Below are 15,732 nucleotides of genomic sequence, written 5' to 3'. Positions count from 1 at the left end.
AAACTGAAATTGTTCATTATTTCTATTGTTTATTGACAAGGGAAACGTTTCTCTGGTAGAAAAGTTTCTTTATTGGCAAAAACTTTTTCTTATAGGGCAGAAACGAATTCTTATCTCACAGTTTTTCGTGCCTACCTTGGGCGTTAACGCTTTGGGCCATCTCCCCTATTAGCTATCAAGCCCATTCCATGACACTGTGGATACAAAAAAGCTCTACTATTTTACTCATTCCTTAAATTGTTATTCTTAAGTAAAAGGGAAAATCGGTGCACGAAAGCATTGCTAATTAACTTAATAAATCAAGCTTTACAAGCCAGTTGAACATTAGCTCCCACGACCGAGATGGAATCGCAATGATCATTTCTTCCTTAATCAAAAGTTTTGAATTTGAATTTTTGGTATAAAGTCATTTTGAACACTCGGGAGAGTGTTTTGCCGTCTTTTATAGATCTATACAGTACGAATTCGGATTAGTCAGGTCAATGAACTTCGGATACCGGATGATTAAAATAAAAAAGTCAGTTCAATATTTTCCTAAGTAACCTAGTCAAGGATCAACGTGTAAACCTCTTTGTTGTCTGCCTCTGTCTTCTTGTTGGTTGTTTTCTTCCAAATTTTCTCACAAACCAACCATTTTTTCTTGTGGTCAATATGTGCACAACACCACCTCCGATTAAAAACCCACTTCCATAACCCAATAAAACAACCTTCCAACCAAATTCAAATGGAGATCCTGAGCCATGATCTTTTATAAAAGATGAGGAAGGTGGTGGTGATGCTTCCACAATTCCATATTTCTTCGTCGAAGGAGCTCCACATAACTCTACATTCCCTTCAATGATTTTTCCTCAAATGTATCAAATTGATTTCCTCGCGGTATTGGGCCTTCAAGTTGATTGTATCGCACATTGAAAGATGAAAGGAAAGTCATCTCTTGTCTCCCCTGATAATTTGTTTACAGAAAGATCCAAACATTCTAATTCCTTTAACTTCACCAAAGACAATGGTATATGACCATTAAGCATACTGTTGGAAAGATTAAGCAAATGAAGTCCTTTTAAGATTTCCAATGACAGTTGGAATTTCACCTTGGAATTTATTGTGGGAGAAATCAATCGCTGCCAAAGTATTTGGAATCTTCAAATAATTTGTTTCCAAGCCTTTGTTATACATGATCATTGAGTAATCATTACTGAAATATGTCCATCGAAAGAATTCTTGATTTTCCCCCATGTATCTCATATGGCTTGCATCTGTGACTTTCATGGCATTCCAAATATTAAAGCACATTGATGGCAACTTTCCAGTGAAACGATTTTGAGATAAATCAATGATTTGAAGTTTGGAAAACTTAGAGTGAGGTTCTCGTTCTATAATCGCACCATAAAAACCATTAGATCGCAAAATGAGAACTTTTAAGTCTTGAAGAGTTCCTAACTAAGAAGGGAAAGTATCATTAAATTGATTCTTGCTTAAGTCAAGCAACTCTAAGTTGGCACAGTTGGCCAATGATCTTGGTACTTGTCCTTGTATTTGGTTTTGACTTCAATTGATCGTTCTCAATTTGCATATATTTCTCCATCTTTAAGGAAATGGTCGTGGAATAGAGAGAGATCCGTGTTTAATATATTATAACTAAGATCTAAAGCCCTTACATGAGCCCATTGAAGGACAATTGGATTTGAAGTTTGTTCCAGACCAAACAAGAAATTATGAGAAAGGTTTAACCACCGCAAGGAGTTTGTACTAATGTTCCATACCCAAGAAGGAATTTGGCCGTGAATGTTGTTGGAGGAAAGATCAAGCAGCATTAGTTCATCTTGGTTTTGCGAGAAGCTAGGGAACTCACTTATATTGCAAGAAGCCAACTCCAAAATTAAAAAATTTTGAATGCTTATATTTGCACTGATTTTATTGAGCAAAGATAGATTATTGAACGACAAGGACAATACGATTAAATTACTGAGCTGAAAAAACATATTTATATCTAATTCCCCAACTGAGCTATTTGAATGTAGCCCAAGAATTTGAAGATTCTTGAGTTTAGAAAGATTTGTAGGAATAGAGCCTTGCAATCTATTTGATGAAAGATCTAAAGCAATTAGTGTGGAAAAAGCTTTGTTTACGGGCGGAATTTGACCTGACAATTGATTAGAGGCCAAATCTAATAACTGAACAGTGTTTTCATACATTAGCCAATATGGGATATCACCAATTAATTGGTTATGATTAAAGAAAATTTCAGAAAATTGTGTAAGGTTCATAAGCCAAGATGGGATAAAAATCAGTAAGTTGACAATAACCTAAATCCAGATAAGAAAGTAAAGTCAAGTTCTTGAGCTGAAATGGGATGTTACCATTCAAGTTGATACCACGAAGACCCAAATTAGTGAGTTTGGCAAGCTTACTGATCCAAGACCATTTACTTTGGCCTTGAAAATAGTTAGCTGAGAGATCAAGAAGTGTAAGATTGGTAAGGTTAACAAGTGAGGAAGGAAGCTGCCCTGTAAAATTGCAAAAGGAAACGTCTTTCTTAAAAATTGAAAGCATTTTATTACTTTAACATAAAAATTGAAAATTTTAGTGACACAATGACTCCATGAGTCTTTCTTAGCATTTTTTTTTTTTTTTTGAGAAAATGCAGTTTTTTTTAAAAAGAAAAAAGAAAAAAACTGTGACTCCCTGTTGTCCATTTTGTATGAATTTTAGAAATAAAATTTAGTATTTTATATATTTTATAAATTATATTATGATTGACCCGTGAATCAGTCAATTTTGTAATGATGAATTGAAATCCATGCATCAGAATCTTAGTATTTCCTTTCTCTAATTGTTTAATCAAAGTTAAGACCAAAAGAATAATCTTGTGATCATTCAATACTGCCCTACACCTACAACAATGTTGAAATTCTTCATGATAAAAACATACCCCTCGGCCAATATGTGTTTAAACCTGCTTAATTGATTTTTTCACAATTGTTGCAGAAACAACAAAATTCAAAATTAGCATACTAATCAAAAATAAATCTTGCGAAAAAAAAAAGAAAGAACAATAATATCAAACATAATACATTTTCATCATGAAAGATCATATCCATATTGATCACATCTCTACTTTTTTTAGATTAATAAACTCGCATATCCTACAAAATATCAACCTTATTATCTAATCATCTCTAATGGTATTAACAGTCATCAAAGAAAGAGTATTTCATTATTGAATAAGTACGATAATGAAACAACCAATACAATTTACAAAATGATTTAATTTAGGTTATATATCATTTAAATAGTTGGATAAGAAACTAATCTCTTTCGAATCGAGAGCGATTATATTAAAAACTCTTCCTAAGATGCCAACCATGACTCGATCATATATGATCACTAGGGTGGATCCATTGGAGAGTAAGAGACGGAGGCTGCCATTGCAGGTTTTAAAGAGATAATATATGATCACTAGGGTGGATCCATTGGAGAGTAAGAGAGACGGAGGCTGCCATTGCAGGTTTTAAAGAGATACCGAATATTAACGAAAAAACTTATATAGATATAGATATATTTATATAAATACGGATAAGAAAAATTAAAAAGACTATAAAGTTGTAATTATGTAAATGTAATATTATCTTAAAAAATTAATTAAATAAGAAAAAAATTTAAAATTTTCAAACTCATAATATTCTATACATATCTATCAAACTTTCAAAATATGTTTTACATCCAATCAAATTGTAGGAAAATAAAATAAAATTCTAAAAATTCCTAAAAAAAGAAAAATAGAAGACTAAAGAAGTGAATGTGTTGAGTCATCTCTTTGGTTCGGCCTATATGTATATAATGACGTTGTCTGTGAGTTATCTCTAAAATATTAATTATTTTCAAAACAGAAAAATGAAAGTGTAGCTTTGAGAAGGAATTGCAAATCCAATAACAAAATCAATTTCAATGTATAGGACCAATAATGTGGTTAGATTAGAGAGTAAATTGCATATCTCTAAACATAATTTACTTCTAAAGTCAAGAGTTTAAAACCTAAAGTCATCGGTATTTAAATAGTTTTATTTAAATATTATTTTGAATTCGGATATAAAAACGCGCGTTAAAAAAAGAAAAGAAAAGAAAACAGATCTCAACAGGAAGTTTATACATACACATTCGAGGTTGTTTGCTAGGAAGGAATGATTAAATACACTTCATGATTTTTGAGTATAGTCTATCATTTATCTTCGTTATATTGTAAAATGAATTGTCCATATAATATTATAAAGTTAATAAACTCTAAAATGGAAAGAATTGGAATGTAAGTAAGGGGATAATGGATTTTAGGGTTTAAAATTTGTCCATTCAAAACTGAAAGAAGACTTTGCGGACTTGATAGACATGGCATCGCTTTTAGATTGGCCTAATGTACATTTTCACCGTTAACTTCAGAGATGGTTGCAATTTCACACATAAAACTACATTTATTCCACACAACTTAATTACGAACTTTAATGATAATTGCACCCTAAATGATAAGTAGAGTTAATTTTATCGGTATAAAATTATAAATGGTGGGACTCAAATAACCCATTTGGTTAACTGAAACACCCCATATTTATTGAGACGCACCATTTCAATAACCCAAAATCAATAACAACTACACCTTTATCTCTTTCATCTCTCTAACTCTCTTGTCAAACCCGTCTCATTTGATCTTTCGAGTCCACCTCTCTCTCTATCTCTTAATCTCCATCTATGTACATATCAATTTTCATAAAAAATTTTCTTTTACATCTGACGCTATCCTCTGTAACCTTAAATGGATTATGTCTATCTTTGAAGTGGTTAACTACTTTTCATAGTGCAGCTAGGAAGAAATACAAGCCAAGAAGAAAAAAAAAAGAACTGAATACCAATCCCAGACAGAACTACTTTTCATAGTTCATGGATTATATACACATGTTTTTTGGATATTGCAGTAGTAACATGCATGTGTCATATTTTGGGTTTAAGAACATTATAGGTGTCATGTTTTGAGTTTAAGAGTATTAAAGCTGCACCATGAAAAATTGATATGGACATAGATGGAGATTAAGAGACGGCTGAGAGAGAGGTGGACTCGATGGATAAAAAGAGACGAGTTTGATAAGAGAATCAGAGAGATGAAAGAGATATAGGTCTAGTTGATATTAATTTTGAGTTATTGAAACAGTGCGTCTCAATAAATATGAGGTATTGAGTTAAGTTAATTAAAGGGGTTATTTGTATCCCACAATTTATAATTTTATACTAAAAAAATTAACTCTGTTTATCATTTAGGATGCAATTATCACCAAAATTCAAAATTAGGATGCGCGTGGACAAATGTGGTTTTACCGTGAAATGGACGGTCAAAGTATACATTAAGCCCTTTTAGATTTCATCGGAAGAAGTCCATGCTCGTTTCTCCGTTCTCCGGTGGAAAAATAATCTGGGCCAGCATTAACCTGAGCCCAACTTTGACTATGACTGGGCTATGGCCGCACCAGCGCAGCATCATCCGCTCGTTCTACTTCTTTCAGTTTTTCCCTTCAACTAAATCACTGTAACCTCCAAATAATGTCAAGTCAGGTAGGCAATATTCTTACTGAAAATGAATTTCTCCATCAAGTCTCTATGTTTCTAAACAAGTTTTCCGTAACGGAGGTTAGTGGCCTTCCCTATGTTCCTTCTTTATTGTTCAATTTCTCTAGTTTGATTGAATCCAGTTTCTTTTATCAATTGTAAAGCATGAAAAACTCTCTCTTTCGTCGGTTTTCAACTTTACTTGATTCTCATAAGCCCTTATTTTCTGGGAATTTGGGAGCAAGGAACTGGAATCCAATTCCAATTCCCAATAGAAAGCTTCTTGAACCTAAAGGTCAAGACTTTGATTTTGTTCATGTTGCACATAGCCATCTAATTCATTCGGATTGGAATAAGCTTAGTTCATTATCAAACCATTTGACACCTTTTAGAGTTAAGCGTATTTTGCTAAAGATCCAGAAAGATCATGTTCTTTCGATGGAATTTTTCAATTGGGTCAAAACCCAAAACCCTAATGCTCATACGCTTGAAACCCATTCTATTATTCTTCACATTCTTACCAAAAATCGAAAATTTAAACCTGCTGAGTTTATTTTGAAGAGTATTCTCGTGTCAGATTCAATAGATTTGCCTGATAAGTTGTTTGAAGCCATCCTTTATTCATATAGGATGTGTGATTCCTCACCTAGAGTGTTTGATTCACTATTTAAGACATATGCACATATGAGAAAGTTTAGAAATGCTACAAATACATATTTGCGTATGAAGAGTTACGGATTTTTGCCCACTGTTGAGTCTTGCAATGCTTATTTGAGCTCTTTGCTTGATTTAGACAGAATGGATATTGCTTTGTCATTTTATAGAGAAATGAAGCGATGTAGGATATCATCAAATGTGTATACTTATAACATGGTTGTGCGTGCTTTTTGCAAATTAGGAAAACTTGAGAAGGCTGTTGAGGTATTTAAGGAAATGGATAGTGTGGGAATTAGTCCTAATGATACATCTTACAATACCTTGATTGCGGGGTATTGTCGTAATGGTCTTTTGAACTCAGCTATGAAGCTCAAAAACTTGATGAGGGAGAGGGGAGTTGAGGCAAATGTGATTACATTTAACACTCTTGTTTATGGGTTTTGTAAAGAAGGGAAACTACAAGAAGCTAGTAAAGTTTTTAATGAGATGAAAGTCCTGAATGTGGCTCCCAATACCGTAACTTACAATACTTTGATAAATGGGTATAGCCAAGTGGCAAATAGTGAGATTGGCAGTAGGCTTTATGAGGAGATGTTGAGGAATGGGGTTAAAGCTGATATATTGACATATAATGCCTTGATTTTGGGCCTCTGCAAGGAGGGTAAGACCAAGAAAGCTGCATTTATGGTTAAAGAACTTGATAAAAAGAATTTAGATCCAAATGCCTCAACCTTTGCTGCCCTTATTACTGGGCAGTGTACAAGAAGTAACTCTGACCGTGCTTTTCAATTGTACAAAAGTATGGTGAGGAGTTGTTACCATCCAAATGAAAAAACTTTCATCATTTTGCTTTCTGCCCTCTGCAAGAATGAGGATTTTGAAAGAGCATTTACAGTCTTGATGGAAATGTTCGAAAGATGTATGGCTCCTGGTTCAGATGTTGTATTGGAAATTTACCATGGACTTTGCCAAAGTGGTAAAGATCATTTGGCCAAAAAGTTATGCTGTGAGATGGAAGCTAGACATATCATGACAGAAAGTTTTGACAAAGCTAAACCTATTGAGTGAGGACTGAAAGTGAGATTTAAAGCTCCCTTGCTTTCAGCTTTGCATGGAAGTATAGCTGTTAATCTATGAGCAAAACCAAATGTGAGGTTCTCCTAAAATGTTCAGTTCATGATTTTTAAGAGCATGAAATTGATGTGCTATTACTTAAAAAGTTTATGATTTAAAGTTCTTGTTTCGCAGTCTTGTTCTGATAACTCGTCCTTCTTTGTTCAGTTGCTGGGGTGGACATTTGAAGGTGATGGATAGACAGGTTAAAGGTAGTAGGCATATATATATGATATAATTCTTCAATTGGCAAAGCATTACTGGGACCAGAGGCTTTATATTGAATCCAACCTGGAGATTGGGATTCTAAAAATGATTACATTTCAAAATTTTGTTTCATTGTCAATCATTTAATTTGGCAAAAATTTTACTTCAATAAATACAAATTGAAGAAACTAGTTGAAGAATGCCAGAATCCGATTCAGTCAAACCATTCAAGGAGGGTAGGAAGAAATCCTTGGAAAATGGGCTTTTATATTCAAGCATACCAACTGGAATTATTGAAAAATTTATATTAGTTTTTTTACTTGTTTATTTTGACCCTTTGACTGAAATAGTTAAAAATGATTCTAATTTAAAATTTTGCATAACCTTGTATGATAAATTAAGAATGATGATATTTCTAAAGCAGCCCACTCCTTCAGTTTTGCTTGATTACTCTTGTTGTGTTGTTACCAAAGCTTACTTAAGCTCTAACATTGATGTCAAATTCTGGTGTTCCTATAGTTTCTCTCATGGTTGCTCTGTGCCAAATTTGAGTACAATTTGTAGGGCTTGTTTGCAGTTTATAGAATTGAAATATGGTAACTGTTTAGGATCTCTTTTGTGGTTTTTGAATATTGAGGGCTTAATGAATTGTAAAGGACATTTTTGTGACGACTCTGTTTGAATTTGGTGGCTACCAGATTAAAATCTTTAAAATTGAGAGTAAAAAGAACGCCAAAAAACCACTAGAGACGGTAATGGCAAGTGCTGCAGCGAGAATTCCAGTGAGATAGCAGTTAATAGTGTTTGGAAAAGCATTTTCCAGTGTGGGAACTGGTATTCAACAATAGATAGCAGATGTGTTCCGGTGAAGAAAATGTTGTCCTTTTGAACTCGGTAGATGATGGAGGTGACTCATGGGAGAACTTGTTCAACCACCGTTTAGAACCAGAGTGAAACAGAAACCAATTGTTCAAATGAAATTTTTTACCTTGTTATTAACAATGACATTATAATGTTCAAAGCTAAAAGTTGGGTAAATAAAATCGAACGATATGAACTCCTATAAATTAACCCCTGGTTATCAAAATACATAACAGAAAGAGAATCTACACATTCCCAACTATTGCATGTAATTATGATGGTGGTGCTTCAAAAATGTAGTTTCACATGCACCAATAAAGTATACAACACATTGTTACTCTACTCATCACCAGACTTCATAACCTGAGGATTCTATACTCACTATGCATGTCACGGTTCATCTTCAATAGCCTCAGCAGCAGCTATGTCAGAGTCCAACTTGTTCATCAGCTGCTCACTTATATGTTGTGCCACAGACGTCATGTCAGATATAACGCTTGGATCAATCCCTGCACCTCCTCGTTTTGTCAACCCACAAATGTGCCCTTTCCGATTGATCGAAACAGAAACTGCAGAGCTCATCTGGGATTCCTCTTCTGAAGTAGCATCTACAATATAGTGCCTTCCAACCTACATGTTAGGAAAGCAAATTGAAGATGAAAAAAGAATATGGTTTCTGAAAGCAGGTGAGATAACAGTTAACTGGATCACCTTTGTTAACGTAACTATGACAGGGACATCAGACGTGTCAAATTGAAGAAATTCTTCATCACTAATGTCAACCTCTGGTTGCTCATCGCCTGATACACCAGCTGCAACATGGACCTTTGGGATACCTGTATTGCTCAAAGCAGCCTTTGGCAATGAAAATAAGCACATTATATCAATAACCAGTGTGAGCCAGGAAAATCATTTTATGCCAAAGAAATTCTTTTAAACATGATATTATCAGAGTATTTGCAACAAAATATACAATCACGAGCATGACAATTGTCAGAACCTCGTCTGTTTGTATATATAATAATTTCTGAAGTCCTAACATTTCAAAACTTCCTAAAATTACAAACCATTAGTTCTAATATGAAATAATGATTATTATTCTCATACAGTAAAGGATTTATTTCAAATTGTTCATATCAAAACCTAATACAACCATGCCGACATATTTAATTGATGGTAAAGGTTTTTGTTTTGGCAGATTAATAGGTTTTTTGCATATTGAAGAAGAAAATTAGAGGAAAAAATGTTACCTTTTAAAAGTATTAGGACTCAAATGAATATTAACTTGTTAAGAAAAAAAGTACGAACATTTATCTTGAACTCATACAATTTAGCATTGTAAACTAGCGGTGAGCTACTTTAAATTTCAGTGCTTAATTAAGAAAAAATTTGTTGTTATCTTCCACATTTAGAATATTTTATAGAAAAAATATAAATATCATTTAGATATGTATGAATATAAAGACAGATATGAAGGCAAATCCAAATCCACTTTCATTTTAAATGCACACTTGCCTAAACAAACCATAAGGAAAAGCTCAAAAGAATCCTTGATGGTTTAGCACACTTCAAGTAAAAACAATTTTTTGCATCACTTTAGTAACCAAGGCTTGATCCATTATTATTGGATCATTTTCACTGGTGTCATAAATGTTATGCTTAAATAGCACCCTAAAGGCATAGTATAATACCAACTACTTTATTAATGATGATTTTAATATGCCTAAAAAAGTATGAAATTATTTTTAGTACTTTTTTATCTATATTTTAAAATGATATTTCATCTAGAAAAAAAAAAAAAAGTGGTCAGAGTGGTATCATTTCAGCACCATGAGCTGTCTATTCCTCACATGGATTATACTCAATCTTAATTCTCATTTTACAACACATGGACGTCATATAGAAGTAGAATTTTAATAAAACTAGCAAAACACACAATGATTAAACCTCAAGTACTAAAATGACATTAAAAAAGAAAAAAACAAACTCGCCAAGAAGTGTGAAAGAATTCAAGCACAAAGTATATTCGTGAACTTTCCCAATATGTAGTTATTATTATTTTTTCAAGATTCCTAGGTGCTAGCATATAATGTTGGTACCTTGATTGCAGCACCTAGAGCATCTAGAAGATTTCCATCTGAACTGATGACAAGACCATCAATATAAAGATCCCAACAGACTTTTCCTTCCGCAACTACTAAAGATGATAGATCAATTCCAGCCCCTGAGACAATTTCAACCATTTCATGAAATATCTTACGCAGCAAGACCTAAATGACAATGTATCATTACTGCAAAATGAAAAAAAAAAAAAAACAGACCACATGAGCCAACAGAGTTATGGCTACTGATCTTGCTTTACAAATATTACAAACCTGCTCCACTTTTACTGCCCAGGAGACAACGCTGAAGAGCAACTGAAAGTTCTGCTGACAGGTCCTCGCCTCCTCTCCTCTGAGCAAAGTTGTGAATACAGGAATAGTTCAAGAAAAGAATAATAGTTAGAATTACAAAAAAGATATGTAAACTATGTCCATTCAGTTTTTTTTTTTTTTTTTTTTTTAAATTACAGAATGGATAAGCATCTTCAAAGTTGCCAAAGAAGACAGTGAAAAAATAATAATTTAAAGTTCATCTGTTATCAAACAATTTTTATGCGTCAAATTAAAAAAAAAAGGGAATTTTCAAGAAAGTTAATTAACATAAATATATATTCAGAAAATTCCTTGATCGTCCTGAACACATGCATGGAGAAATTTAACAATGAGAGGTAATTCCTATCGGGTGCAATAGATGTTTTAAATGAACTACTGATGAGAAAATACATCAGCTGTGGCAATCTGATCACAGATGATAATTGAGATGGGCAATGTCAAGCAGGCATCCATTAAAAGAAGAGATGTTAGAAAGCAAACCTCAAACATTGGTTCCGCAACTGGACTGCAATCAACATATATAGAAACCTTTCCCTTGTCAGGCTGCAATATACTTGGCTTTCCAAGCTCAGCCTGCAGTGCAGTTAAACAAATCAACAATGTATTTGAACCTCCAAAAGAAATTCAAAAGCATAAACATTTCAAAATCTACAATGAAAAGTAGGTATTCAATAAAATACCTTAACACTAGCAATAACCTCCGTTGTGCCTATCCTAACTCGTGCTGAGCCATTTGCCTGTAATGAAACCATAAAAGCCATCACTTGAGAGAGTAAAAAGTACAAAACAACAAAAAAGGTCCCAATTTACGATCAACGAATGTAGACAGAAGAGTCGACTACCTGAGGGATGACTCCAGTTTCAACAAAAATGGGTCGGTAGGCATCTCTTTTCCGACCATCAGAACGGAGATTATGATTGATGCCACCTTGAATAAAATGCTTTTCTCCAACTGAAAGTCCTACCATTTCTTACCATGAACAATTAAAAGAAATAAATAAGAAAACAATAACAGCCAACTGTAAGGCATACAATGAGAATCAAAAGCAACTAGCAGGGATTGACTCGCCCAATTTCTGAATTAAGTAAACCTCACATGCACAATTTCACAAATAGGTGGTGAGCAGTATCAAATTCACAAAAAGGCAAGAATAAAGCACCGAAAAAGATGAAGTTCTCTCTCAGAGGCTAATGCATTAAAATGGGATAAAAGGGAATTAAAATCAAACATCTGGTATATTTACCTTAGGGTTTGACTGGCAGTCCAATAGCAGCCTAAACTAACCGGTCAGGGACAGTGGTGGCACTCAGTCAGCGCAAAGTCAAAAAGTTTGTGTAAGAACCAGTAGTGCTGGGGGCGAAGCTGGGGAAGTGACGCGTTATGAAATAGGAGCGGCGGTTTGGCGGTGGTAGCGGGCTGATGATGTCAATGTGGCGTGGTTGGGCTCTGTAAAGGACCGGCGAATTGAGTCAGCTGAAGAGAATGTCTTTTAATCAGCAGAACGACGCCGTCCGGAAGCGGAATAAAAAAAATTATTAAAATCATTCTTTATTTTTATCTATTTTATAATTTAATGAAACGAATCAAACTCGAACAATTTTCTCATTTTTATAGAGATTTATTAATTTGACTTGAAAAACTAAATACTTGCTCCGTTGAGAATAATTATCATGATAAATTTTAATTGTGAGTAAAACTTACGATGTGCCTTTAAGAGCCTTTTTGGTGTTAAATTGATTTTTTTTTTTTTTTGAAATATTGTGAAAATTAATAATTTTAAAGTGTGATTTCATGCTCTTAAAATTTTATTTCATTAGATTTTGTGAAAATCATTTTAAATTAATAAATCCTAAGGTTCTAACTAATATAGGAAGTAAATCAATATATATATATATATACACACGAAGCAAGCATTTTTTCTTAGAAAGTTGACATGTGGCATAACCATTTGACATTTTAATTTGACATGTGGCATATTTTTCTGATTAGACTTCCACTTGGCATGGTTTGATTTGATTATTTAACGTATTAATGTATTGGCTTGATTGGGCTTGGTTTGAATTTATTTTGAATTATTATTTTTTATTTGGTTTGATTTGATTATTCAATGTATTAATGTTTCGGTTTAGTTTGGATTTATTTTGAGTTAGTGCTTTTGATTTGGTTTGATTTAATTATTTAATGTATTAATGTATTGATTTGGTTTGGATTTACTTTGAATTGGTTGTTTTTGGTTTGGTTTGATTTGATTATTTAATGTATTAATGGCTTTAAGTAATTATTATTAATTATTAATTTTTAAAAAATGATAAAGTTTAATAACAATGAACCATTCAATTAATGTATTAATGTGTTGCTTTGTAACAAAACTTTACTCTCAAATTTGCGAAGTAACAAATGTTTCCTTCAATAACCGTTACTGTATCTTTAATGTTTTCCATCTAAACGTTTTCATTTATTTTTTTTTTTTTAAATAGTGTAATAATGCACTTTTCTTAAATTTTAAATTATTTATCCTCAAGAAACATTTTAGCTTTTTTTAGAAATACTATATATAAGTTGTATCACTGTATTCTTCTATATTCTTAGTAAATGTATATTGGTCTCTACTTTTAAACATATTATTCGTTTTTTTTTGAATTCAAAATTTTTTGCATTTCAACTATTTCTACTAATAGGGTTAATAGTTCTTATTCAAACTTTTTTTTTTCCTTTTTTAAATATTATTTAATATGTTTTTGTAGCTATAAACTATCAAATCAATATATATATATATATATATATATATATATATATATATATATAAAGCATGCAGAATTTTTGTTGGTATTGTCGCATAGAATTTCAAATTAATGACATGTGTATGACTTAATTAGATATAAGCTCAATAACAACATGTGGATTAGATAAATTATAAATGATACAAATAATTATAAATAGAATACATCTAACAAAACACCATAAAAAAAAAGTTCATGTATCAAAGCATAAATTTTTTTTAAAAAAAAGAAAAATTACTTCATTAATAAATCAGCAAAAACTTACCCTTACACTCTTCCTAAGATCTGAAATACTAAATGAAAACATCAAAAATCAAAACATGAAATAAAAACTCAGGAGGTAACATCCAAATTGCAACATAAGCATTGGAAATAGCAAGTTATAACCATCAAACGAGTTGACGTCTAATCCAAAACACTTTTAAGGCCTAACATCAATCGTTTACAATTCTTCTCAATCTGCTCTAATGTATTTTGAGGGTTGTAGACTCATGGATACTTAATTGTATCTTTCAAATTGTAAAAATTTTTCATCCAGATATTAAAATTAAAAAGTTCAAACACTAAAAATATATTATTATTTTCATCTACTTTTGAGAGTATATACATCACACTGTCGTTGTCTTCCCATTTAATTAGCAAAAGAAAACAAGAAACACTAACTAAACAAGGTCTTAAAAGGAGCATATTTATACATATCAAATGCATGAATTTGTGTCTTAGGATGAGCAATACCCAATTTCTATCCGAAAATAAAATTAAATGGAACCATTTTTTTATTATTTGATTAGATGCTTTAAAATTTAAGTCAGAAAAATTATTTAATTTTTAATTTTGATTCGATTACTGTATATAACTAATGAAATTATTTTTATACCTCAAATAATTCAAATGTACCAAATCAATTCGATTGAATTTTACCCGGTTTTTATACCACTCGAATTGAAAAAAGTGAATTGATTCAATCTAATTTGGCTCGATTAGTCGGATGTTCACCTCCAATGATTTCAAAAAAATAAAAAGGAATAATATTTATAATATAAATTTAAAATATATCTAAATAATATGATAAATTAGTAAGCTTATTATATTGAAAAACGCAACTTGATCCTTCTAAAGAAAGTTACATTCCTTGCAAGAGAAAATTTGAATGGCTCACTCTTCCAAAAATAAAATTGATAATATAAAAGTATTTTCATTCTCTAACAACAAAAATAAATATACATCATCTACCACATCTTCTATTTCTACGATGATTGGTTGCATAAATAAAAGGATGAAAGAGAATTTAAAACTAAATAAAAAAAAATTGAACTGGCTCAAAATCCATATTAGAGATTGATAAATGTCATTTTTACAGTATTTTTAATATGGTTTTTATTTGGAATTTTAGTAAATTTTATTATTTTAACTAATTTTTACTCCGTTTTAATTACAATTTTGTTCAAAGCTTCCTTAGATTATAATCCACTTGATCTTAAATAAATTTGCAGGGTTTTGGCACAGAAAATAGCATTATAAAGCAAAACACTCAGGCTCTAGCACGCCCAGCCCGTGCACATTAGCATGCTCGTGCTAAACTTAAGGGAAATCAAGTGGAGACTCAGATTCTAGCACACTTAGCCCGTGCCTAAAAGGACCTCAGGGCGTGCTTGCCTAAGTATGCCCGTGATGCATTTTATCTTGAAAAGTCAGAGCCTAGCACGCCCTGCTCGTGCTATGACGCACGCCCATGTCACAAATACTTCTCTGGGCGTGTTGCAGAGCACGGCCCGTGCTGAATCATTTACAGACTCAGATTCTGGCATGCCCAACCCATGCCATGGAGCACGCCCGTGCTACGAATGTAAAGCTATTTTGAACTAAAAACGCGAGCCAATCTTTATAGCTTACATGGGCCCACCTCAGATATTCTCCTGACGTGCAAAACAAGATCTAAGCCTATTTAGAAAGAAAGAAGAGTCTTAATTAAGAAGAAATCCAAGCATAAACAATTTATGACCTCCAAAGAAAATTTCGTACTTAATAAGGACTTTGTTTTCTAAACGGAGTTAGATTCTCTCCGAGGAGGTCTATATAAAGAGAGAAACCA

At 32.4% G+C, this 15,732-nt stretch overlaps 2 protein-coding genes and 1 pseudogene across 4 annotated transcripts; 1 reads left to right on the top strand and 2 right to left on the bottom strand.

The window, feature by feature from the left end:
• Positions 1-554: 554 nt before the first annotated feature.
• LOC119371080 (receptor-like protein 35) lies at positions 555-2,550 on the bottom strand (annotated as a pseudogene).
• Positions 2,551-5,350: 2,800 nt separating this feature from the next.
• On the top strand, positions 5,351-7,890 carry LOC105641503 (Tetratricopeptide repeat (TPR)-like superfamily protein). Of its 3 annotated transcripts, none has more exons than XR_016320123.1 (2): positions 5,351-5,667; positions 7,525-7,890. XR_016320123.1 is itself a non-coding variant. In XM_012226067.4 (2 exons), exon 1 carries the CDS (start codon positions 5,752-5,754, stop codon positions 7,309-7,311), a length of 1,560 nt encoding a protein of 519 aa, XP_012081457.1. In that variant the 5' UTR covers positions 5,447-5,751; the 3' UTR covers positions 7,312-7,392; positions 7,492-7,890. The 3 variants fall into 3 exon arrangements, 2 of the variants coding, with proteins under 2 accessions (XP_012081457.1, XP_012081456.1); XM_012226067.4 differs by having other exon boundaries at positions 5,447-7,392; positions 7,492-7,890; XM_012226066.4 differs by having other exon boundaries at positions 5,448-7,392.
• Positions 7,891-8,601: 711 nt separating this feature from the next.
• LOC105641504 (uncharacterized) lies at positions 8,602-12,347 on the bottom strand. The gene is made up of 8 exons (XM_012226068.4): positions 12,104-12,347; positions 11,702-11,829; positions 11,540-11,596; positions 11,340-11,432; positions 10,800-10,878; positions 10,524-10,648; positions 9,136-9,279; positions 8,602-9,054 (listed from the first exon to the last, which is right to left on the bottom strand). The coding sequence occupies exons 2-8, from the start codon at positions 11,825-11,827 to the stop codon at positions 8,815-8,817; spliced, it is 864 nt and encodes a 287-aa protein (XP_012081458.1). The 5' UTR covers positions 11,828-11,829; positions 12,104-12,347; the 3' UTR covers positions 8,602-8,814.
• Positions 12,348-15,732: the final 3,385 nt, after the last annotated feature.

The sequence above is a fragment of the Jatropha curcas genome, chromosome 3 (assembly GCF_041381405.1).
Source record: "Jatropha curcas cultivar XTBG-Jc1 chromosome 3, XTBG_Jcur_1.0, whole genome shotgun sequence".
NCBI classification, from domain to species: Eukaryota; Viridiplantae; Streptophyta; class Magnoliopsida; order Malpighiales; family Euphorbiaceae; genus Jatropha; species Jatropha curcas.
Note: the sequence above shows the minus strand (reverse complement) of the source record. Positions and strands in the feature narration are given on the sequence as shown.

Coding starts and splice junctions, on each gene's coding strand:
- LOC105641503 (XM_012226067.4), top strand. CDS start 5,752: ATGAAAAACTCTCTCTTTCGTCGGTTTTCAACTTTACTTGATTCTCAT.
- LOC105641504 (XM_012226068.4), bottom strand. CDS start 11,827: ATGGTAGGACTTTCAGTTGGAGAAAAGCATTTTATTCAAGGTGGCATC. Junction 10,649..10,799: donor GGGCAGTAAAAGTGGAGCAG/GTTTGTAATATT, acceptor AAATTGTCTCAG/GGGCTGGAATTGATCTATCA. Junction 9,280..10,523: donor CTCTAGGTGCTGCAATCAAG/GTACCAACATTA, acceptor TCATTGCCAAAG/GCTGCTTTGAGCAATACAGG.